Genomic DNA, 25,044 nt, shown 5'->3' with positions numbered 1-25,044 from the left:
TCTTCTCCTGGAGACTAATTTTCCTAAATCATCACCTTCATTTTGCTTACTATTACTTTCAGGACAAAGTACAAACTTTTCAGCCTAGCGCTTTAAGGCAGTTCCCTTCAACATTCTTCCCAATACCTGTCTCTATTCAGACCATCCCACAACTACCTAAAATTTATCTACCAAGACCCAAATTTGAGTTCTCAATGAAGGATTCCCGTCCACTGTTTCACCTTCCTCTGTAAGTATTTAAGTTTATACTTAAATAAATACTGCTCAAATCAGAATTTCTTCCATTTAGTTTCTTATTTAAATTACTTGAGGTGTGTTACTGTTGCCTTCTCAGCCAGATAAAAAGTTTCAAGATTAGGAACCAAATCATACACTTTCTTTGTATTCCTCTACTCAATATTAAGTCCAAAGCAAATGCTCAACAAATACTTGTTGACTCGATTAACTAGACACTCAATAAATGACTTTTTGAATGCAAACATAATAGACGATGTTATTTTAACTAGCTGAACTCAAATTCTATTCCAGGAACTGAACAAAGTGAAAAGAATGTGATCCCTGTCCTACAGAGTTAACAATTTACCAGGAGAGACAGACTTACAACCAACTTTAATACAATATAACAATTACTTCATGGCTGAAATGAACTAATTACATATAATACAAGTGTTGTTAAACAGAACTCATTTTGATAGGGGAAGGGAGAATGCGGGTGTTAGCTCACAGAAAGGCTTCACATGACAAAATATTAATTCAAGTTAGGCCTAAAAGGATGATCATATGGGAAAGAAAGGAGAAAAAGCAATTCAGGAAGAAGGAGCAGCATATATACAGTAATGGAAGCATGCACGTGCAGGTCATGTTTCAACACACTTGGGTGAAGCCATAATGGAGGATGATTCTGGCAGAGGACAAAGAAGGAGAGAAAGATGAGCAGTAGGAGATGAAGCTGTAAAGACAGACTAGAAATAGAATGTTAAGAACCTTGACTGTCACGTTTAATGCACTACTTTTGAAAACAGGGAACCATCAGAACTTTTAGAAGACTGACATGATCCAACCTATTTTCTGAAAAATAATTCTGGTAATATCTGCAGAACACAGTGAAACAGGCAGAGCTACTGGAGCCATGGAGACAAATTAAGAGTCTATTTCCATAACACAAGTGAACAAGGATGAAAGCCTGAAGTAAGTGACAACTGGGGTGGTAGGGAAATAGTGTCAAGCCACACCTGAGGTATGTAGCACATTACAGGAATTTAATGAAGAAGAATCTGTGAGAAAAAATAATGCCAGTCACCACATAACTTCCTTTGTGTGTCAAATGAATGTCCTTCCTATAGAGATTTCTATACCTTTAATATTTAAGTATTGATATAATAATTTGTAATCATTAATAATAAACCTACTTAAAGAATATTTAAAATGCCTAACAATCCAAGAACCAATTTCATAAATATATAAAATCTTTCAGGGCTTCTCTGGTGGCGCAGTGGTTGGGAGTCCGCCTGCCAATGCAGGGGACATGGGTGTGAGCCCTGGTCCGGGGGGATCCCACATGCCGCGGAGCGGCTGGGCCCGTGTACTGCAGCTGCTGAGCCTGTGCTCTGGAGCCTGCGAGCCGCAACTGCTGAGGCCCGTACACCTGGAGTCTGTGCTCTGCAGCGGGAGAGGCCACTGCAATGGGAAGCCCATGCACCGCAACGAAGAGTAGCCCCCGCTCACTGCAGCTAGGGAGAGCCCGCATGCAGCGGCAGGGACCCGACACAGCCAGAAATAAAAATAAAATAAAATAAATAAATTTATTTAAAAAAATCTTTCAAACATCTGTATAACAGTGTAAGTAACAGGCTAATAATTTCAGTTTTACCAAAGAAATTATTCAAAAGCACAAATATTTAGGTTAACTAAGAACAAAGATGTAGGTGCTGTGATATTCATGTAAGATTTATATGATTAAGCAATTGAATTTTTAAACTTTAATATATACCATAAAAGAACAGTATGCATATAATTCAAACCTAATAATCATATGCTATGTATTCTTTTCTTTCTTTTTTTTAAAAATAAATTTATTTATTTATTTTTGGCTGTGTTGCGTCTTCGTTGCTACGCCCGGGCTTTCTCTAGTTGTGGCGAACAGGGGCTACTCTTTGTTGCAGTGCGCGGGCTTCTCATTGCAGTGGCTTCTCTTGTTGCGGAGCACAGGCTCTAGGCGCACAGGCTTCAGTAGTTGTGGCACGTGGGCTCAGTAGTTGTGGCTCGCGGGCTCCAGAGCACAGGCTCAGTAGTTGTGGCACACGGGCTTAGATGCTCCACGGCACGTGGCATCTTCCTGGGCCAGGGCTCGAACCCATGTCCCCTGCACTGGCAGGCAGATTCTTAACCACTGCGCCACCAGAGAAGTCCCATGCTCTGTATTCTTAATAACTAAAAGTTTCATGTTTCCAAGAAGTGAAAGTACAGATCTGTATCACAGCAGTAAGAAAGTCAGATAAACATACACTCAGCCCTATTAACCTGGTTACATGAATATGTGGAGTACGGGTGCTGTTAATAAAGGAGGGCATTGATTTAGTCTTTAAACAACACATTCTGTACAGACTAGACCAGCTCAGTCATCTGTACCACGTCCTCTTCTAGCTGCAGTTCTGACCACAGCGTCCTGAAGAAAGCATCTGTCTGAGTAGGTGACAGGGCACAGCTGGAAGGGTGGACATCTGCCACACTGGGCGAGCTGGGAACTAACCACTGAGATAAGCTGAAGGGAGGGCTCTGCCCAACAGGGACCGCGTCAACAGAGTGGCTCCCTCTAGGACACAGATTAAAACCTGAGAGACCTGATCACTTTGCAGTGAGTGGAGAACGCAGCAGGCTGAAAAGAGAAGTGGACGACACAAGAGGAAGCCTATATAAAGCATGAGAGAGGTGGAAGAGTATGGCTGGTCGCTTGAGTGGCTTGGAATTTTTATCTCATTTCCAGATTCCAAGTGTATATTTTAATATAAATTCCCTTTTCCTGAAGGGAGAAGACAGCTCATCTCATCTCCTTGCAATCTAAGTAGCACAGCAGCACAGTGATCAAATTAATTTTAATTCATTTTCAAGTATACCACTAAGCATTATCAGCAATTATTATTTCCCTTGTTTTACTAACACTGATAGAAGATAAAATATTCCACTGGTATATTATTTTTAGTGTAACCTACTTCTGTTACTTGCCACAACTGAGCCCTGGCAACCTCAACTATCTTTGGTCGGGCTTTCCTCCACACCCTAGGCCTTATTGGGAAAAAAAAAAAAAAGCAGCTTTCAAAAGCTGCTGAATCCATCAATGCACATTCACTTCACTTGCCTGTAAATATTTTTCATTTGTATCTCATTCTGTCTGCTGGAACAATTATAGTTCTAATGTCTGAGTCAGACTTCCAGGTTACTTCCAGGTTACATACGTCACCAACCACGCAGGTGCTCAGGCAGTTCTAGATCCTGCAGCTGGCTCACCAAGTTATCGGGTCTATACCTGCACCTCCCAGAATCACAGAATCTAAGATACAAGTGAGGTACAGGCTGCACTGCTGGCTGCCACAGCTGGATTACCACTGGGAACTAACTGTTCCAGTCCAACCTGAAGCCACAGCATGGTCCTCGTCTTTACTTCCTTCTCTATGGATTGTTTTTCAAGCCTGAAATTCTTCCAAATTTCCTAAGAATTTTTATTGCAAGCAACAACAGAGAAATCACTAAATCATAAAAAGATAGAAATGTCCAGAAATACAATGTTACAGTACAAAGCCTCAAAAGGTAAATGGTGGGACTTCCCCAGTGGTGCAGTGGTTAAGAATCCGCCTGCCAATGGAGAAGACACAGGTCCGATCCCTGGTGCGGGAAGATCCCACATGCCCTGGAGCAACTAAGCCCGTGTGCCACAACTACTGAGGCTGTGCTCTAGAGCCCGCACCATAACTACTGAAGCCTGTGTGCCCTGGGGCCTGCGTACCACAACTACTGAGCCTGCAAGCTGCAATTACTAAAGCCCGTGCACCTAGAGTCCATGCTCCGCACCAAGAGAAGCCACTGCAATGAGAAGCCCGCACATGGCAACAAAGAGTAGCCTCCGCTCGCCGCAACTAGAGAAAGCCCATGCGCAGCAACGAAGACCCAAGGCAGCCAAAAATAAATAACATTTTTAAAAACAAGGTAAATGGTAAATATTCTAAGATCTCAGGTTTATTCCTTCTTGTTCTCTTTAAGTCATGTCTCTAGATTTCTCGGTTGGAGGTGAGGTAGGGAGGATGGATAAAGAATAATCCAGAAACAATTATTATACCAGCCACTATACTAAGTCCACTTATACATATTTTTATTTAATCCTGACAACTCTGTAAGTAGATATTACCATTACTTCGCAAAAGAGGAACCTGAAGCTCAGAGAATTAAAGTAACTTGCACACAGTAAAGAAGAAATATGGAAGAAGTCAAACCCAGAAGTACGGTATTCAAAGTGAAAGACAGTCTAAACTTGGCTTCTTCCCTGGTGGAACTCTTTCCATTTATGACTAAAAATGTATTGTCTTTGGTTCCTCTGTACCCATTTTTGTTAATACCTTCCTTTTTTTCCTACTGGGTTAAATCCGGAAGGTCCTGGCTATACTGAGCTCATGGGGAACCATGGGAAAGTTTCCACACTGGCATGAGTTTGGTTATGTCTGCACAGCACCTTTAAAAAAATATGAACATGAATGCTTTCTCCAGTTGCCCCAACTATTTATCATCTTAAGCCTTCACTCATAAATGTTATCTGCTTAGTCTTAAAAGCTGGTAATTTTTTAAATATATATATATTTTCAGGTTATTTTCCATTACAGGTTATTACAAATATTAAATATAGTTCCTTGCACTATGCAGTGAATCCCTGTTGCTTATCTATTTTATGTACAGTAGTTTGTATCTGTTAATCCCATATTCCTAATTTTTCTCTTCCCCCCTCCCTATTCCCTTTGGTAAATATAAATTTGTTTTCTATGTCTGTGAGTCTGTTTCTGTTTTGCATACAGACTCATTTGTATTATCTTTTAGATTCCACATGTAAGTGATATCATATAATATTTGTCCTTCTCTGTCTGACTTACTTCACTAAATATAATATTCTCAGTCCATTCATGTTGCTGCAAATGGCAATATTTCATTCTTTTTTAGGTAAAAGCTGGTAGTTTTAAACTGTACCTTTCTCCCACCCCCAACTGTGAGATTATGACTAATGGTCACTTAATATTGGAAACTAGACCAGGCAAAAAAGACTTACAATGTCACCTTGCTTTCCCCTCATAAGGTTAGTCAAAGGGCATTTTATCCTATCCCTCTAATTCTGTTTTATTGCTACAACAAAGCTACTTATATTGAGCAAGTTAAAAATAAATTTTGATACTTCATAAAAATAATTCAAAAAATTCTCACCTAGCCCTAGACCCACAAATTCATCAGGAGCCTGATCTTTTGTTCCAGTAAGAGATCCTTCTCTGCCTCGCACTGTTCCAGAAATGTACCGAGGTTTCACTCCAGTTCCTATAAGTTGTGCAAGCTCCAACTGACTGATGCACTTCAGAATCTTAATTACAAAAAGGAAAAAAATTTAAATTCCATGTTACAAATGTTCGCAAAAATATTTAAATGTACTCAGTCACGATTTAAACATAGGCTACATTATAAATCATTATAAAAAGCTAAATGTACTTACCCTGAATGTACTAAACTAATTTTCTCCCCAAACACTTAAGCATGTCAGTGATACACTGTTTAGCATGAGCTCATTTTATAAACCAGATTGCAAAGCTGAAAATAAAGGAAGTGCTTATACCTCATGCCATGAATTTCCTAGATAATTTCCATCTGTATGAGCCACTGTGATAAGTGTTTTAATTGTGTCAATGTTCTTCTGTTTCATTTCAGTAATCCCAGAACTCACTGTAAGTAAGGTAAATCTTGCTAGCGCCTGGACATATGCATCTCTTTCCAGCTATGAAAAAGAGAAAAAGCAAACTTACATGGTTGTAAACACAACAGGGTAATCCCTAGTTCCCTACTGACAAACTGTTTACTTGTTTAGTAAGTTTTTAACTAAGTCATGACATACATATAATACCTCAAACTGTAGTTTTTTAAATTTTAAGGTGAATGAAGCAGAAAAGGATGAATTTCTAAAACTGAAAGGCAATGGAGGTGTCAAATCAAGACGATTTTAGTGACAGTAATTCATATATATAGTAAAAATTCATTGAGCATTTATGTTTCAAGTGACTGTGTGAACTAGCAGAAACCTGATTTATAAATTTGTTCATTTTTTCTCTACAGTTAGACTGCTTTTTAAGCTATAACATTCATAATTAAATGTGAAATGGTTTTTAAAAAGAAAGCAGGCAAGCATTGGCTAAAATTTATTATCAGACAAAGCATATAAATTACTAGAAGGGACTGTCTTCATAAAAATTATTTTCTAGATACTTGGGTCTCTTAAAGATAACTTGTTCTTAGGTAAAGTTATAAAGTAATATATATATATATATAATGTGAAAAATATATGATTCAATAAATAAAAACATGCAACACAGATAAGATATTCAAATTGCAATATAGGAATTCAAACTCTTGGAAGCTTATTACATAGCTAATATTCTACAGAGAAAAAAACTGCAAACCAAAGTTATTATGACGAATTTTAGACACATCAATAAACAACTACCCTTTTCCGTCACAGCTTCTTGGAAACGTAAACATGAAGACTCATTTAAACTTCATTATAAACTTGAAATTCATTTTTAATAATTTCAACACAAGAAATAACTTAAACTGTAGTAATGACAAAAGTAATTTACGTTTTCCAGACTGGCTACAAAGGCAAAATTCTTTGTTACCTGAATGCTGAAAATGCATGCAATTCTGATTGCACATCTTATACCTTCCAGGCAAAGAGAGGCTACTTCAGTATCATCACAGTCTTGTAGACCCACACTGAACGCAGCCAGAAAAGGGGTCCAAGCCAACTAGAAAAATTAAAAATTTGAAATACATCACAAACATCAAGTGATAATTAAACTTTATGATAGTACTACATTAACATTTCTCAGATTTCAGGCAATTTGAGGAAGTTCTGAAAAAAAAAAGCAATGAGTTTCTTGGCATAGTTACTTGGAAAGCTTTCTTAGACACAGGAGAAACTATATAATGCTGCCTGGGCTTAAATAAGCGGGAGAGCAGAATTATAAATTTGGGAGAGGACACTAGGCATATTTTAAGCACAGCATCTATAAATTATTTACATTAATGAAAAATGGGAACAGTCAATACTCATAAATTATATTAATTTTACCCCTGACTTCAGAACTCCTCTCCCTCTGTAAGCTGTGTCTCTTGCAATATTTCATGGACTAATTTTATTTCCAAGAAAATCCTTTTAACCATTTTCCACTTGTAACAGTTACATTACTCTCTTTTCTTTAAGCCTGCTCTGTGGACATCATTTAGCTTTATTTATTTATTTTTTTGGTAGTCAAATATTTTACTTTGAAACATGAGTGATATCTCTGGTTCCTAGTTGGACAATATTTTAAAATACAGTTCAATAAAATACATCTTGATTACAGACTATGAAAGCCAACAAACGCTAAATTTTAACACAACTGAATACCTTGTGAAATTGTAATGTAAAATAAACAAAAAAAGAGAGCTACCTCTGACTACTGAAAATCCGCATATCACATCGTATGTGTATATACTGGTGTGTGCATGTGTGTGTATAACTTTGAAATGTCTGATACAAGAGTATTCGCTGCTTTCAATAGGTCAAAATGAAGCAAAACTATATATCCGTATAGCCACACAGATGAAAAATGTTTATACCAGTGTGGTACAGAAACGACAACTGGAATTTTTTAAAGATCTAAAAAAAGTTTAGCACTATTAAGAAAAACAGAATCACCCAAAGCTTTGCTTACGATGTCAGAAAGTTTGGAAGTACAGGTGTAATTCCTCAACAGAGGAGCGTAAGCCACAGCACCTGACTTCCAGTCACAGCCTTGGTGCTTATTTAACCTCTTTTTTTCTGAACCTCTTTTCTTCCCCTTCAATCCCTGGACTGCCACTAGAGAGACGCTGTGGGAAACACAGGAAGTGCAGTACCTTTAAAATACAAAGCACCGCATTAAAGTAATAAATTACACATCCTATTATAAGTGAAGAAACAGCACATCTAGTTGGAAACCTCTGTAATATTTTATACAAGGAGAAGTACAAGGTTCTTAAGCCTGTGACAAAAGGTTTAACCCCACTGCAAATTAAAGACAATGACTTGTCTTATCAAGTTATACCTAAATAACATCCAGAGGACAGTGAAATTGTCCCCTCAAATGTATAAATCTCTATAGAATACAATCTGGCAATATGTAAAAAGGTTCTTAATAAGGTTTTCATCCCTTAATATTATATCACATTCTAGGAATCTCTCCTTTATTCCTTTACTCAGCCAGTGCTTATTTACTGAGCACTAACTACAAGCCAGGAATTGTGCTAGACATTGGGAGAAGTCAACAGAACAGATGTAGTCCCTTGCCTCATGGAGCTTAAAGTCTAGTAAAGAAACAGACATTCAGTTTTAAAATAAATAAAGGTATAAATACATACTGTTATAAATACGATGAAGGAAGAGTATAGCACGTGATGAAAAGGGACCTAATCTAGATTAGAGGCGCCAGGGAAGAACTCTCTGAGAAAGTAACATTTAGAGTAGAAACCACTCAGGCAAAGAAGGAAAAAGCATCCTAGACAAAGGACACAGCCTGTATGAATGCTCGGAAGAGAAAATAACTTAGGACCTTCTAGAAACGGAAGGAACACCAGTGTGACTGCAGCACAGTAAGAGACAAGAGCTCTAGCGATGAGGCTGAAGGCAGGCGGAGCTAGACCACACATGGTCTACACACCCTCGGGATGTGTTAGGTTCCATCACAGTTGCAAAGTCAGTGAATGGCTTTAAGGAAGAAGGGGACAGTTCATTTTGTATCTTAAACATTCTGGCCTCTGTAAGTGGGTAAGAGAAGCACAAAAGTAGACATAAGGACACCAGTCAGGAGGATGTTACAGCGACAAGAGTGAGAAATGAAGGTAACTGGAGACGGTAATGACAGTAGGAATGGCAGTGAGAGGAAAGGTTCTTAATTCTAGCTTAGAGGATTAGTTTAAATAAAGGATAACTAATCCAGAGAATAGATCATTAAAAGCTATTTATGAAGAATTTTTAATGATATGGGGAAATACTTATGTGAGAAACAGCAAGATACAAAATTCTATACCTAGTAGGATCACAACTGTTTAAGATAAAAAGTAGTATGTAAACATATTAGAAATTTTTTCTGAGTGGTGCAATTATGGCTGGTTCCTTATTCTTTTTGTTTTTTTCATCCTCCACCTCCCGTCTACCAAAAACATTTGAAAAGAAAAACAAAATAAAGGTATAAGATTATTCAAAACAAAACAAAAATCTGCTTTGTAATTTATTTCATAATAAAGAGAAAGTATATCTTATATTTTGACATCACTTTCTACATTACGCCAAAAGGAAGGCCAGTTATACTCCACTGTTCCTTCTAACGTTATCTCCCTGGCATCCCCGCTCGCGTCCTGTACCTCTCCATCGACTTTTAGAAAGATCACTATCACACAGTCCTTGAAGTAGGGGTAGAACTGTATAATTTTAGAGCTGAAACCTTGTAGTCATCTTTTACTACCCATACACATACGCAGTTATGAATGAGAACTCGAATTATAATCTTCAACCTCCACAGACCATCTAACCACACCGTGTCACAAACAGAAATGTACTTAACCCATTTTTCCTTCTCAAACTTGACTAGACTCCCCTCCACTTCCCTACAATCCTTATGATGCACTGCTTACTCTTTCCGGAATTTGAAGAAAGGATAGAAAAAAAGAATAGGAAAATGAAGACTGAATGGGAAATCGAATTTTAAAGAAGCAGTAAGAATCATTCTTACTAGATCTATAAACATAAGAAAGCTCCCTTTTGTTCCTGACTCTACTTTCTGGGCCCCAGGAATACTCAGAACCCTCGGCTTAATTCCTGGGCCAGAGCATTGAAAGAGAGCAGGAGGCTCAAGATCACGTTGAGATTTCAGGGAACTCCAAAGCTCTAAATAGAACTCAGAGGAAACCAGGCCAAGGCTTAATTCTCCAAAAATCTTTCTGTTCTTAAGATCACACGCCTATTAATTGCTAATCATGCATACCTTTTCTCATTCTCTTCAAGAAAAATTTTATATTTGCAATCTCCTAAATAATATGGCTTTCACTTCTGGGTGTATACTAATGGGCTATATCACTGTATTTCCTTAACTTAAGGATACGCTGAACAGGACTTCCCTGGTGGCGCGGTGGTTAAGAATCCACCTGCCAATGCAGGGGACACGGGTTTGAGCCCTGATCCGGGAAGATCCCACATGCCACGGAGCAACTAAGCCCGTGCGCCACAACTACTGAGTCTGCACTGTAGAACCCGTGAGCCACAACTACTGAGCCCGCGTGCTGCAACTACTGAAGCCCGTGCTCCGCAACAAGAGAACCCACCGCAATAAGAAGCCTGTACACCACAACGAAGAGTAGCCCCCACTCGCTGCAACTAGAGAAAGCCTGTGCACAGCAATGAGGACCCAATGCAGCCAAAAAATAAATAAATAAATAAATAATTTAAAAAAAAAGAATATGCTGAACAACAGTATATATAAACATATATATTGCAAGCAAAAGTTATTAGTAACTCTTACCTTAAACATAGGTCTCACATGCTCCAAATGTGTCGCACTTGTGAAAGGTGCTTGAACATGGCTCACGGCCTCCATGAGTGCTTTAGCTGTCTTGGCCATCTGTTCCATTTCTAAGTTATACAGAAGTCTTCTTTGTTTTTCACTGGCTACATCTGAAACAACAAACACTATTAGCGTTTAAAATATAAAGCCTTTAAGAATGCTATTTTGATGTTTCAGTATAAAATAATAAGCACTACCAATGAATACTAATTCAAAATAGTCCTAAGAAGCCAGACACAGAAGGTCACATGATGTATGATTCCATTTAGATGAAATATCCAGAGTAGGTAAATCCATAGAAGCAGAAAGCAGACTGGTGACAGCCAGGGGCTGAGGAAAGGTAGGGAACATGGAAAAACTCCTTAAAGGATACGTGGTTTTATTTTGGGGTGATGAAATGTTTTGGAACTATACAGAGGTGGCGGTTACACAACACTGTGAATGTACTAAATACCACTAATTGTTCACTTCAAAATGGTTAATTTTATGTTATATGAATTTCAAAAATGAAGGAAAAAAATATCCTGAACTAGGAGGCAGGGATACATGGAAAATCTATGAAAATGGAAAAGAGTAGGTACAAATCTGTCACAATGAAAGTACTAGGGAAACAGCCCAAACATGGGCTAGAAGAGAAGAGAGGTAAAAGGCAATGGTATCCTCCCATGACACAGGCTTGAATGATCTCCTGAGCTGATAAGAAAACACTGGCCCTAACACTTGGGGTGATTTCAGAACTTCAGCACACCACCAGCTCCTTCCCATACCCCACTGCTCAGTGATTTCCTACCACCACATGGAGAAGAGGCCAGAGAATGAGGGATATGAAGATGTTACTACACGGGTGTGAGGAAGAAAGTGAAATCAGATAATTGGCATCTACTTAGGTGTGAAAATGAAGCCTTGATCAATATACTTAATTTCTTCAGTAGAAGCAAATAACACTATCAAGTAAACTGCTGATTGGTGCTGGACTGCAGCAAGAGCCGAGGATGCCGAGTTCAAGGTGTGGCTTTGCCACTCCTTGGGTTTTAGGTCTAGAGAATTAATGAAAGTTTTTACATTGCACTCAGCTCACAGATTCTATGATTCTAAGTTTCCTAACCTCTCTGCACTTGTTCCCTCTTCTATAAAATGAGGGAGAACTTAGTAAAATTCCTTACAATCATTCCCTATATTCCCCAAAAGATAAGGCCATTTATACTCCACTATTCCTTCTAACATTATCTCCATAGCCTCCGACTCTCATCTGATAATTCATCAACTTCTAGAAATACACATATCACACAGGCCTTTTTGATTCTCTCCTGTTGATAGAATTTTGCCACTGCAATCTGTTCTTTTAGATGAAGCTTGAGAATCCACTTCCAAGTGGAAGTTGCTCAGAAAGGCAGGAGTTCTCTTTCCATATTATATTACTGAGCCACTACCCTCACCTCATTCCTGCAGTCAGCTTTTAGCTCTAATTTACACCACCATCTACATGCACAGCACGTGGAGACTGGAGCTAGGCCCCCTGCCAGCTCCTGACACTGGTCAGATTTGGGAATGCCACGGCGCTGTGACTTGTGGTGCATCTGAAGTAGTGAGTTCCAAAGCCCCCCGAGCTCCCCCATGACCCTAACCTTCCCCATCTCCTTGAATCACCCCTACTTCCAGCTTCTGTTTATGTGTAATGATAGGTGAACCAATGGAAATAAGTCGCTGCAGGTGACAAGGAGGCAGTTAAGAAGGAATGAGAGCGGAAATCTGACTATTGGGGTTGCCTCGCCCATCTCTCTGATCTCCAAACATGTGCTGAGATCAACTGCTAAATGGACAAGTGTGTATTAAATGCACACTAATCCATGCATATTATGTAGCACTTTCCATTTATCACCGGTCAGTGCTATCTTTCTTCAGGATACGGGAAAAAACACAATCAGATCAGCAAACTGTATATTATAATACTTTTCAGTAGAATAATACTTGATCTACTCTAAGTAAAACACTTTTCAAGAATCCATATTTTTCCTCCGAAACAATCAGAATTCAGTTGATTTGGACACTTACTTTGTTTACTTGATTTTGTAGGGATTGTTAGTTCTTTTGTTTCTTTCATTGATATCTTTTTTCCAGCTATTTCATTATAGATGGCTGATAGATACTCTTCAGGAAGATCTTTACTGTCATTGATACCTCTATTCATCTTAATGTACTGTTCCTTTGTCATTTTATTTTTAACCTAGAAATGAAAAACCATTATTATTCCTAAAAATTAACAGAAAAATACTCATATAAGAGAATTTACAAACACTTTGAGGAGTAGAAAGTGGAAAATACTCAACAAAGCAGACATCAAAATGAAAAAAGGAAGTCACAGAAAATAAGGACAATGTAGGAAAGACCCATCCTGGCAATATGCTAATTCACCTTGCTCTGAGGAGCACGTGAGTAATCTGTAATAAGAAAACAGGGAGACTGAATAATGAAATTCTTTGTTTTTGCCCAAGGTTTAAGAGCTCTAGTCAGAGTCTTTAAAAAAGGACCATGACAATTATTAGATACTTATGTTACCAAAAAGGTTCAAATCTTAGTTCAGAAGAGCATAAGTGTGTTTGCTAATGATTTAAAAACTGATTTTATGTAACAGTGGATGCAAGAATAACAAGAGCTGAAATTTATTTAAAATCAGAGAGCAATCTCACTGACTCATCATGGCCACTGAATATTAGGTGATCTGGGCAAAGTATCCTTGGAACATCTTGTCTTGCTTAAGAGTATGCTGAACAGGAACATCCTACTGCACACCCTGGTAAGTCTTTGGAGTACAAATCTGTCGTACATAACATGGTAGCCCCGTCGCCAAACTTGGGAACTAGCACAGACAAAGTGTTTGTGCTTTACATCCCTGAAAACCCAAATGGGTAAAACCTGTAAGTCATATGATGTCTCTGAAGATACATTTACTTAATTAAATATATTCCTACCACTTTCCATGAAGAATTTAAGGCACCTCTAAAGATAACTGTCCTGTAAATTTACAAGAAGGTACATAGAAGGACAATCAAGTAAGTCATCAGAAGTTTGCAAAAATAACTATAGAGAAACCAGAATGTCCAGAGGATATAACTGGGATACAAACATTTATTTAGTTCTGACTACTCTGCAAACAGATCTTTCCAGTACGTCAGAAAGGGTGAGAGGAGCACTTCTCCTACAAAAAAGTAAAAATATTACCATAAAAGTTTCCAAATGTAATTTATTATTACTCAAGGGAAAAAAGCTCTAACATACTAAAACTTTGAAAACTTACCTTGAGTCATGGCACTTAAAAAACATTAAAAGAAAGCCATTTCACCTGAAGTTCTGATGAATACTAAAAAAGCAATGACCCAGGGATACCAACATAAAAGACCACACAAGTGCTGCCAATAAGAGGCTAAAAGAAGATTAACATCACCGGAAATTTTGAACATGGTATAATGTTTTAGCATCGTGTCAATGAGAGACAAAGACAAGCCCTGGAAGAAAATCTGAAGTAGCAGCCAAGTATATTTGTGGATCTGGGCTGGGAGGTAGGGGTAGGAGCTCCAAGCACGTTGGAGAAGAGACTGCATTAATTGCAGATACACAAAATGAAAATACACTGCTCAAACAGAAGACTTCTGTCACAGTGGGATTCTGGAAGTAGTGTAAAACATAATCCTACTTTTCTTCTCCTGATTATCTTTTATAGAACATTTTACTCTTGACTTTTACTCTCATGTTCTTAAATTAAGCTGTGCCTAATTAAGTTTTAGTGCTTAAATCACTTAAAGCCAATCGTTACTACTGACGAAGATTAATAAACAAAAAAATTAAACATGCTCTAAATGTATTTCAAAAATTAAAAAAAATTGTCTCACACTATATATAAATGGTAGTTAACTAGAAATATTCTAGGTGAAAAAGGAACATAAATGACTTGTTAAATTAACCTATATTTTAACTCTGAAAACAACTAGGAATGAGGAGAATTAGTTTTAAGGAATTCCTTTAAAGTTACCCGTGTTCTTTAAAAATGACATAATTTGTTATAGTTCATATAACCCTGTATCATAAATCATATAGGGTCCTAATTATGGGTTCAATTTTCTAACAGTCCGCTTAGCTTCACAGGAACTCACAAGCTGCTTAAAACTCTATAATTTTTAAACTCATAAGCTGTTTTAAACCTTACAGTTTTTCCAAGACATCTCAGATTAGTTATAAGTATATAGTTTATTTCTCATGAGTAATACCTATCATTAGAAGCCTATCCCTAAGAAGTATTAAGAAATTCTTACAAATAGGTTTATTTATAAAGATAATTTTCCTCAAGTTTTTGCAAACTGCATAAAATACCTAAAACTTTAAAAATAATGTTTTTGTTACTGAATATCAGAAATCAAGTGACAGTTCCTTAATATTTAAAGTAAAGGAATTACAATTTAATGAAGCAAATGAAATTTAAACGCTTCCTGGATATCTGATATTTTAAAATTATGGTTAATTTTTAGGTGTAATGGTACTGTGGTTATGTTTAAATACAGTATTTCTCTTTCAGATATATATACTGAAATAAATACAGATGAAATGATATGATACATGAGATTTGCTCCAAAATGACCTGGGGGAGAAAAGGGATATATGTAGAACAAGACTGGCCATAAGTTGGGAGCTGTGGAAGATGGGTGACAAGCACATGAAAGACCCACTATACTAAATGCTCTGTTATTTAAGTTTGAAATGTTAAAACAAACAAACAAAAGATGGTTTATATGATGTTTTTCCATGTTGTAATAAACACAGGCAGAAGAGCTATAAGCACATTCTTAGATTAAAATTTATCTGAAGTTTTATACAGCTGTCAATCATGAGAAAGACAAATACAGATTTTACGGATATCTAAAAGTCTAATTAGAATTACTACCAGAAACTGCATTTGTAAAATGTACACTACACCAAATTAAATACCCCAATTTGGTGACTGGTTTAACTAAATTAAGACTAAAATTTCAACTATTACTTACTGAATTCAAAACAATTTATTTAATTTGTACTATTTATTGTAAAACTGGCTTGGAAGAAGACATACCTGTGGACTGTGAAGATCTGTGGTGAGCATGATAATTGAATAAGCCAGAACATACGCAGTATCTGCACTAGCAAAAAGGGTTTGTCTGCAAAAATAAATGTTTCGTGTTATAAACTTTTACTGTTTACAGTTAGCATTTAAATAACTCACCTCAAACCCCATGTCACTTTTAGTTTTCTCTTTCAGGATTTATGTTCTATCTCATATAAAAATTTTTTATGGAATTGTCTCATCACTGCCAGATCGTATATAATCTAAGTTTCCTGGGGCAGGGGATTATGAATCACCTGATGCTCGCCAGAAGAGGGTCTTGGATATAGTCAGCAACCAATAAGTACTTGAATCTGAATCCTGCTTACCCTTGGTTGCATTCTAAGTATCTTGCAGCAAATTTTTCCATCAATCGATCAATTTTCTGAGCTTCCCCTGGAAGACGGAATCCTTCCAGAAACATACGAAGGGCTGAAACAAAATCCTTTCCTGAAAAGTCATGTTGGTCCACATATGCATACATGACTTCTTTGTTAAATTTATCATTATCTCCCAGGAATTCACCCACTTGAGTCTAAAGAACAAAAGACAGAAATTGATATCCTAATAGACTTACATTTCCTACACAGCCAATTTTTTAAAAAGCAGAAAAAATCCATAAGATCCACAGGCTTTAACCACAGGGTTAATTAACTATTTCAAACATGAAGTTAAAAGTTAAACATACTAAATGTGTTTATTTAAAAAAAAAATCAAGATATTCTTTTGAGTACAGAGAATAAAAAAGCAAAATTAAGAATAGCTAGCTTATTTTTACATACTTAGGAGGGCACCTTAAAGGGGCAATAATATTATAATATTATTATAATATTATTAACTTAAACAATAATTTTACAGAAAAAGTCAGAATGAAATAACGTGGAGTTCTTACAGAGTCTAATCTTTCCTCCTGATGTAAGAACTGGGCAATATCTTCCGGTGTAGTGCCAAGCATCCCTTGCTCTTGGAGGTACTGTATTCCTCTCTTTGGTTTCTTAGTAAATCTAGATGATGTTGAAGTTAAAAGGAGCATTAGAAATAGAAAACCATTTGTATTCCCTGAAAAGATCTAAAACTACAGTGAATTAACTTTGTAGCACTTAGAAAACAGAATTTTACTTAAAATAATCAATGCATCATTATTGTACAAAATGTACAAAAAATAATATACTATGCAAAGTTTTCTTTGAAAAGGATCTCAAATGGAAGGCAACCTTTATGACTGATATGGATCATTTCACAGATTATGTGAGGTACTGCCATGTAGCAGATGAACTCTGAGATAGCTCATACTTTAATATATATGTTCTCCTTAGTGCTCAAGTAAGCTTGGCTCATTCTCCTTATACCCACTAATTATTTCTAAGTTTCCTGCTTTTAAAATACAGAACTTGAATTTTGGTGACTGTTTTAACCACCACCTGATGGCATCATTTCCTTTATGAAAAAAAAATTTATATACCCACACTGATTGGACTGACACACAAAACCTTTCTCAATATGGCTCATTTCTTGAACGTATTTACAAAACAGAAACGGACTCATAGACTTAGAGAATGAACTTATGGTTACCCTGGGTTGGGGGAAGGGTGGAGGGAAGGGATAGTTAGGGAGTTTGGGACTGATATGTACACACGGCTATATTTAAAAAGGACAACCAACAAGGACCTACTGTATAGCACAGGGAACACTGCTCAGTGTTATGTGGCAGCCTGGATGGGAGGGGAGTCTGGGGGTAATGGATACATGTATATGCGTGTCTGAGTCGCTCTGCTGTGCACCTGAAACTATCACAACATTGTTAATTGGCTATATTCCACTATAAAATAAAAAGTTAAAATAAAAAAATATATAGTTCATTTCTCTCTCATTTACTCTCACATAGCCCTTTCCCCTTCCCTAAACATAAAGGATTTGCAGCGTCTATTTCCTCTATGTGCCCTTTGCCTGCTTCACTCACTGGGGAATGCTCCTCCATGCTTGAAGATCCAATTCAAATGTCACCTCTTTCTTTCCAAGTCATTTACTTTCTACTTTTATTGTTCCAATAATTAGTTTGGTACCTCATCACCGTCACCTGGGTATTGCAGGCGTTCTTAACTGGTCTCCCTGTCACTTGTTTTGCTCACATTACAATCCATCCTTCAGGCTGCTGGCAAAGTCATCTTTCCAAAACAGAATCTAATGCTGCTGTTCCTCTGCTTAAAATCCTTCAACAGTATGCCAATGCCAAGAACAAGACAAAACCTCCTTTACACAGAGAATGAGGCCCCTGTAATCTGGATCCAACTCGATGCTCTCATCTCACCTCCTACTTCTACCTGTCCACCCCCGCCCCTGCCACGCTGAATAGTAATAGTCCTCAAAGGTTCTCCCTTTCCTCTGTGCTGCTGCACATGCCATTCTCTTTGTCTGAAATGTCCTTCCCTGCTCTGTCCTCCTAATGATTCCCGTCAAGTCCTAATTAAACCGCTGCCACGTACATAAATTAAAGTCAAGCATTTTCCCCTGAGATAAACACATACTTAATATATACATTAAAAATATATAATAGTCAAAATGCAACAAATAATGTATCCACAAAGTGAGAGGACGGCACAGCAGAGGAAATGTCTAATTAACAGAGACGGTCATGATCTGTTTCCTGGGAAGGGGACTGTGGAACTCAGCTTTTAAGAATGATTACCTCTTTTATAAACAGTCAGAAAAAACATCCCAGACAGAGAGGTCATACTAATACAGGAGGGCATAAAGCAGCATCATATTATAATAAGTAGCTCTGCATTGTTGGAAAAATGAGGTGAACTAAAGAAGCGGCAGGTGATCTAGTTTAGAGTCCAGCAGATTTAAATCATGACGGGTATTATATGCTATTACAACAAGCTGTGGCTTTATCCTCTAAGAGGAAGAGAGGGGAGAAACAGAAGTAGACTTTCATTCAAGAAAGATTACTCCAGCTAAGTGTAAGAAAAGACTAGAGAATAAATAAGACCAAAGAGAGGCAAGCCAATTAAAAGAGTATACTAGTCAAGGCACCAAATGGTGACGGTTTGACTTGAGCTAACAACTGGGAGACAAAGAGAATAAATTGCAGAGATATTCAGGAAGTAGGATCAGCTGGATTTAGTGACAAATTAGATCTAATGAGGAAATCTAAGGTAAGTCCCGGGATTCTGGCTCATAAACTTAGTAGCGTGCTGGGGTTACTAGCCTGAATGGGAAATACAGAAACAATAGGGTTTTCTGTTTGTCTTTTGTTTTGGGTTGTACTGGGGAGTCGATTATGGAGACTGATAAATTTGGCTGTGGACATGCTGAGTGTGAGAAGCTATGCAATATCCAGGGGAGATGTGCAACAGGCAATTACAGATGCATCTGGAGTTCACTGGAGTTTTTGTGTTAAAAATAACACTTGGGGGGGCTTCCCTGGTGGCGCAGTGGATGGAGTCTGCCTGCCAATGCAAAGGACACGGGTTCGTGCCCCAGTCCGGGAAGATCCCACATGCCGCGGAGCGGCTGGGCCCGTGAGCCATGGCCGCTGAGCCTGCATGTCTGGAGCCTGTGCTCCACAACGGGAGAGGCCACAGCAGTGAGAGGCCCGCGTACCGCAAAAAAAAAAAGAAAACAAAAAAAACAAAAACACTTGGGAACTGTGAGATGTTACCATATAGTAGCTGAAGTCAGAGAAAGAACATGATCATCTAGAAACTACAAAGAAAAGGGCTGAGGGACAGACCCTGGAAATGCTGAGATGTATGCCCAGGATGAAGAGCCCATAACAAGACTGCGATGGCGTGGTCAGGAGGTGGGACAGAAGGACAGAATGGTGTCTGGAAACGAACAGTCGCGGAAGAGCATCCTGGGAGCACAGCATTCGCACGGAAGTGTGAAGCAGAAAGCAGGCCGCGTGGCACTGGAGGAACTGGAGTGGCAGAGGAGAAGTGGAGGCCGGGGGACGTCTGCTCTGGGCCCTGGGAGGACTCCCTCTCACTCCTAAGTACTTTGAATTGAGCGGTCCTACCTCGGCAGCACTCTGTACGACACTCCATTATGGACTTCACACAGTACCATTAAAAAATATATTTTGCCCATACTTAGACTGTAATCTTGAATATAAGGACCAGTACCTTCATGGTTCTTGGCACACAGTCCCAAGTACCAAACATGTGTTTGCTGAGTGACCAGCAGAATTTCAAAATGAATATCTGTTTGCACGTACTAGACGCTGAGACACCCAAAACAAGGGCTGTTTCACTCATCAGGTTTCCCCAGCACTTTGCATAATGTCTGGAACAGATGGGACTTTGATAAATACTGACTGAACAGCTAGAATAAATGAAGTATTGATGGCTATTTCCTGAGGCTATTTTTGAGATTTTATAATTTTATGACAATGAATACGTGTACATTTTATCAACTTTTTTTCTTTTACATTATCAGTGAAAAAGGGCACCATCAACCACTGCTTAAGACTGAGGAAGAAATGCTTTACAGCAGAATTAGCAAGTCAAATAAACGTATAAGAGAATTTTTTTTTTAACAGTTTAGATTCATGGAGAAAGGCCAGCAAGTTCAGTTTTCCTCACAGCATCTCTTTGAAAGAAGAGAGGGGCAGTAAGAGGAAGGAAGGTGATTCAGACAGGAGCAAGTCCAGGAGCAGGATGACAGCACATAACTCACTAGGAAACTGGTTTCACAAGGTCGGGGTCCGGGAGGGTACCCAAGTTTAAAAAGGAGGTCATCACCTTATTGACATATAACAATTCAATCAACAATGATACATCAATAACAAGAGTAGCACATTTGTAACTGAAGTGGAGAGAACAGAAACCCCACAGAGGAGCAAGACTAGCAGGAGAAGTTCCGTACTTTAAGTGTGAGTTATCATCTGCTTGGGGAATATAATGCAAGGTTTTGTAGCTGAGCTAAATGAACGGCGCAAAATGGCCCAGATGATGTTTGTCAACAACACCTAAAGTAGAGGGCAAAATTAATGCACATTACAAGGGTCTGTTTGGAGCTGACTAAGGAGTCACTAGATGTCCTGGATCCAGGAGAGCTGTGCTCCATCTTATTCTCAGAAGGATGTTAATAAGAAGGGACTAAACATAATCCAAAAATGTAAAGAAACCCAGGGTAAGGGTGGCCCAGTACTGGCAGAGGGATATTCGATAACATTTCTCCTTAACATCGGACACTCACAATTCTATCCCTTGTTCTATTATTTCTTTTTGCTGCTTTAGGACTTCAAATTGTTCTGGATTATCAGTGCCAGACATCTGTGTGCTGTAGCTGCCTATTCCTGATGATGATGTTGACTCCAGGGAATTTAAACTTCCGTATCTGTTTATTGTCTCAGGGTGTTTTATTTCACTCGTCTCTTGCTCTGAGGGCTTTTCCTGACCTGTAAGTAGAAAAACTGATTCAGTAAATTATTCTGTCAAAGGAAAAAAATGTCTCAAATAAGGCAAGCTATTTCCACGCTGCTTAGATAGCTACTTAACACAAATAACGTACTAGGTGCCAAAACAGATAATACAGGCTTTGATACTAAAACACACTGCAATTAGTACAGGTACAATCTGCATCATTAGGAGTTCTTTCTGCAACTACAGTGCTCAGTATCCACTGGGTTTCTGCTCTCAGCTCATGTCTCTCAAGGGACAGTTTTCCCTCAAAGGACTAAGATAACACCAGGATAGCCCTGCAGCTACGAGTTTTTCTCTGAGTGAGGGTAAACGTCAAACATAAATGAACAATTCAATCTTCTTAAAACACTTTTGGCTTTTATATGTTTCTTCTATAATTATCCTTTAACAAAGTTGCATAAATATGATTCACTTTAATATGATATTCAAAATACTTTTAGGAAGATTTAGAAAGAAAAAAGTTTGGATAACTAAGCTGGGAAATTCATAATTTTAAGTTTGTTATTTTAAGTTTGTTATTTAACTCAGAGAGAACACTTCTTTCACCAGCTGAATGAATAAAGATGTCAGGAAACTGGCTTAATGGCTTCTGCAACTATCCTCCAAAGCATCATTTAGAATTCTACTCAAATGTCATCTTACCAAGAGTTGTCTGAGAGTTGGGATTCACATACTGATCCTTACTCCATTCAACCATACACTTCAAAATGGACACTAAGCATTCTAAACCTTTTTTCCTCAGGCTCAGCTCCTACAAAATAATTCATAAAGAGAATAAAAACAAACAAAAATCTTTTAAGGAAAATACACAGCTCTTCCTTGGCAAAGTTCAAACTTCAAAATGTTTTTAAAGTTCTTACCTGAACATTACTCATACCGAGTTCTTGACTGCCTCGTCCTTGAGCAATTTTTGATAGATCATTTACTAGTCTTTCAAATATGTTTGCTGCATTTAAGTCACAATCATAGTTTACATAAATATCCACTACACTCTGAGCATCTGTAACAGTACAATATGTTAATTTTAACAAAAGGCATCTAGTATGTGAATATATTTGGCCTTTTAAATATCTCAATAAGAAAGAGATAATAAGGATAAATTCAACTACCTGCACAAATCCTTGTCAATGTCTGAATAACCATCCATTTGTGGTCAAATGAGCTGGTAGAAGTCTCCAAAATGTATAGGAAAATTTCTTTAAAGAACACCTGTGATTAGGGAAAAACCTCCATTTAAAATATTGTTTATAATTCATATATGTGATCACTTTTTAAATATCCCAAAGCTGCAGAGCAAAGATCAGGACCCAGGGTCCTGGAGTTCCGCTCCTTTTGAGTTCCATTTCTGAGACATCAGGACTTAACTTGGGTTGGTCACTTATACTGGCCCTTGCAGTAAAGAGCTGTACTTCCTATCACTCTATTTTGTTATCACACAGCCACTACAAAAGGAATCTGCAAAAATTTGGAGTTCTTCTGGGAGATTATTTCTTAAACATATTTACAAAACTAATAAAACTCCTATTTCATTTTTAATCCCCCACAGAGCATAAGCTATATTCTGTTCATCAGTTATATTTTTCAGACATTATAGTACTGGGCAAGCCTAAGTGTCCCTAGATTTTAAAGTAACTGACGTTGTCATCTACACAATAGAATGTTACAGATGCTCTAACTCCCATATACTGTTATATTTTTATAATTACTCACACAAGTGGGAATCTCTTTTGTCTGAAAACTACAAACTATTTCTCACTATTCTTTACACCAAATAATGTCAAGCACAAAGGATTTAGTCAACCTTATTTTAAAAATTTCTATTTAAGAGCTAAGAATTTTCAGATTCATATTATTTATTTTGGAAAAATGACTACAACTCAAGAGTGGATGAGTGAAAAAGAAAACCTAAAACAACATATTAACATTTATGGAACATATGTATTATGAATACAAAAATTCATATTTGTAATTTGAGACTACTAACATCTTATCCCCCCAAAAGGACAAAACACCCTTGTGATGTGCTTTTCTTTCACAGAATTCAACACATTTCTATTACTTGCCTAATGTCAGCATTTCCTGTAAGACTGTAAGCTCTAAGAGGGTAGAGACAAGGTCCCTCTTGCTAAGCATTGTGTCTACACTGCATGGCAAATATAGTAGGCATTCAATACATATTTACGGCCACAATTCTCAAACACTGCACCAAGTCACCCCAGAATGCTGCAGCAAACTCAGAGGGGTGCCGTGAGAATTTCCGAGGGAAAATTCAGAGAGAAATACATCTGCTGGATACCTCAAAAAACTTCACAGTTTCAACATCAATTAGATCACATGACATTCCTTTCAATGACATCGTTATTTTTGCAAACCTGGGGTTTAGTGGTTGCTAAGATAAGAAGCAGGTACTGCATGAAAATCAATGAAGGAAATGAGGGTGGTAATGTCCAATTTGATTTCAAAGTCTGAGAAGTTTGCAGTATCCTATAGGCTCTCATACATTCCAGCAGTCAGTAACTGTTGACTATTTAAAAATGAAATAAAAACATTTTTTCTTTCAATTTATGTGTGCTCCCCCCCCTGCCCCGCCCCCAAATGCAGACTTCATTGTTAAGAAAAATACTTGTTAAGTTGTTTGGACCTAACTGCTTAATAAATGGAACTGTTAGGTATTTCTTCTGGAGTAAAGTACACCATGAAAAGATTAGAAACTCTAATGGTGCCATGGATCAAGAGAGTTTGAAGCTCTCTGATTTATGGGATAAATAAAAAAAAACACAGATTTGGAGAAAGAGGTGGGAAAAAACCTTTAGCTACTGTCTACAGGTTATCAAACTGCACTAATATGCAAAAGCCTATTATAGTAATTTAAGACACCATGCCTATCAACAGGGGCTCTAAGAAAAACCAAAATTCTAAAGAGTTATAGAGCACGTATCATGTAATACATGTAAAATAACAGTTCTATCATAAGCACTTTGTCTTCACATAATTTCTCTTGAAAAAGTGTGTATACACTGTATTTTCTGAAATAGATGTATAAGTTAATACCCAAGGAAAAACCTCATTAGAAAAACTCTAAGATTCATTCTCATAAGATGAATCTTCACATAACAACAATCTCAATTTTGTTTTGCAAATTTAGGTTTTCACATGTTGGGTTTCCTCCAAGTGGAACACAGCTCATCTTGCATTTGAATATGTTCAGTACTTTCAAAAGCATATCTATATTTACCTTGTTTTATCCTCATAATCTCCCCATAAGGGACAATGGAGGTTGAAATAAACCTGATCTCTTTAAAAAAACCAGATTATTACTACAACAATCTTAATGAGAATCTACCATCTATGAACAGACAGGAAATTTCTTAGAAGTATTTCCCTTTAAATTCATACTTACAAAATTTTTGTATGTTAAATTTACTTTACAGAAATAGTCATCACAACTTAAATGATTTTTATGATATCTGGTTCCATAAGAATTTATACTTCACACAGTCATCTAAATAGTACTTAAAGAAGGAGAGTCTCAGAGAAGTAATTGAATGCACAAAGTCTTCCAAAATTCTCTAATGTCAATTTAAATGTCTCATCATCGAATGAAACACTTTTG

The 25,044-nt window shown here is 37.5% G+C and overlaps 1 protein-coding gene across 2 annotated transcripts in view; it reads right to left on the bottom strand.

The window, feature by feature from the left end:
* The window catches only part of ARFGEF1 (ARF guanine nucleotide exchange factor 1), a 135,748-nt gene that overhangs the window by 30,654 nt on the left and 80,050 nt on the right, over positions 1 to 25,044 (bottom strand). For both annotated transcript variants that reach the window (XM_082601026.1, XM_082601025.1), the window contains exons 11-22: positions 22,541 to 22,640; positions 22,292 to 22,431; positions 22,074 to 22,182; positions 21,205 to 21,406; positions 16,895 to 17,006; positions 16,332 to 16,537; positions 15,973 to 16,057; positions 12,927 to 13,098; positions 10,833 to 10,984; positions 6,912 to 7,040; positions 5,858 to 6,016; positions 5,458 to 5,608 (exon numbers count right to left, since the gene is read on the bottom strand). In XM_082601026.1, coding sequence (XP_082457152.1) covers positions 5,458 to 5,608; positions 5,858 to 6,016; positions 6,912 to 7,040; positions 10,833 to 10,984; positions 12,927 to 13,098; positions 15,973 to 16,057; positions 16,332 to 16,537; positions 16,895 to 17,006; positions 21,205 to 21,406; positions 22,074 to 22,182; positions 22,292 to 22,431; positions 22,541 to 22,640 — 1,717 coding nt within the window. The remainder of the gene's footprint in view (positions 1 to 5,457; positions 5,609 to 5,857; positions 6,017 to 6,911; positions 7,041 to 10,832; positions 10,985 to 12,926; positions 13,099 to 15,972; positions 16,058 to 16,331; positions 16,538 to 16,894; positions 17,007 to 21,204; positions 21,407 to 22,073; positions 22,183 to 22,291; positions 22,432 to 22,540; positions 22,641 to 25,044) is intronic.

The sequence above is a fragment of the Mesoplodon mirus genome (assembly GCF_964341445.2).
Source record: "Mesoplodon mirus genome assembly, chromosome: 16".
NCBI classification, from domain to species: domain Eukaryota; kingdom Metazoa; phylum Chordata; class Mammalia; order Artiodactyla; family Ziphiidae; genus Mesoplodon; species Mesoplodon mirus.
This window is presented reverse-complemented; position numbering and strand designations above follow the sequence as displayed.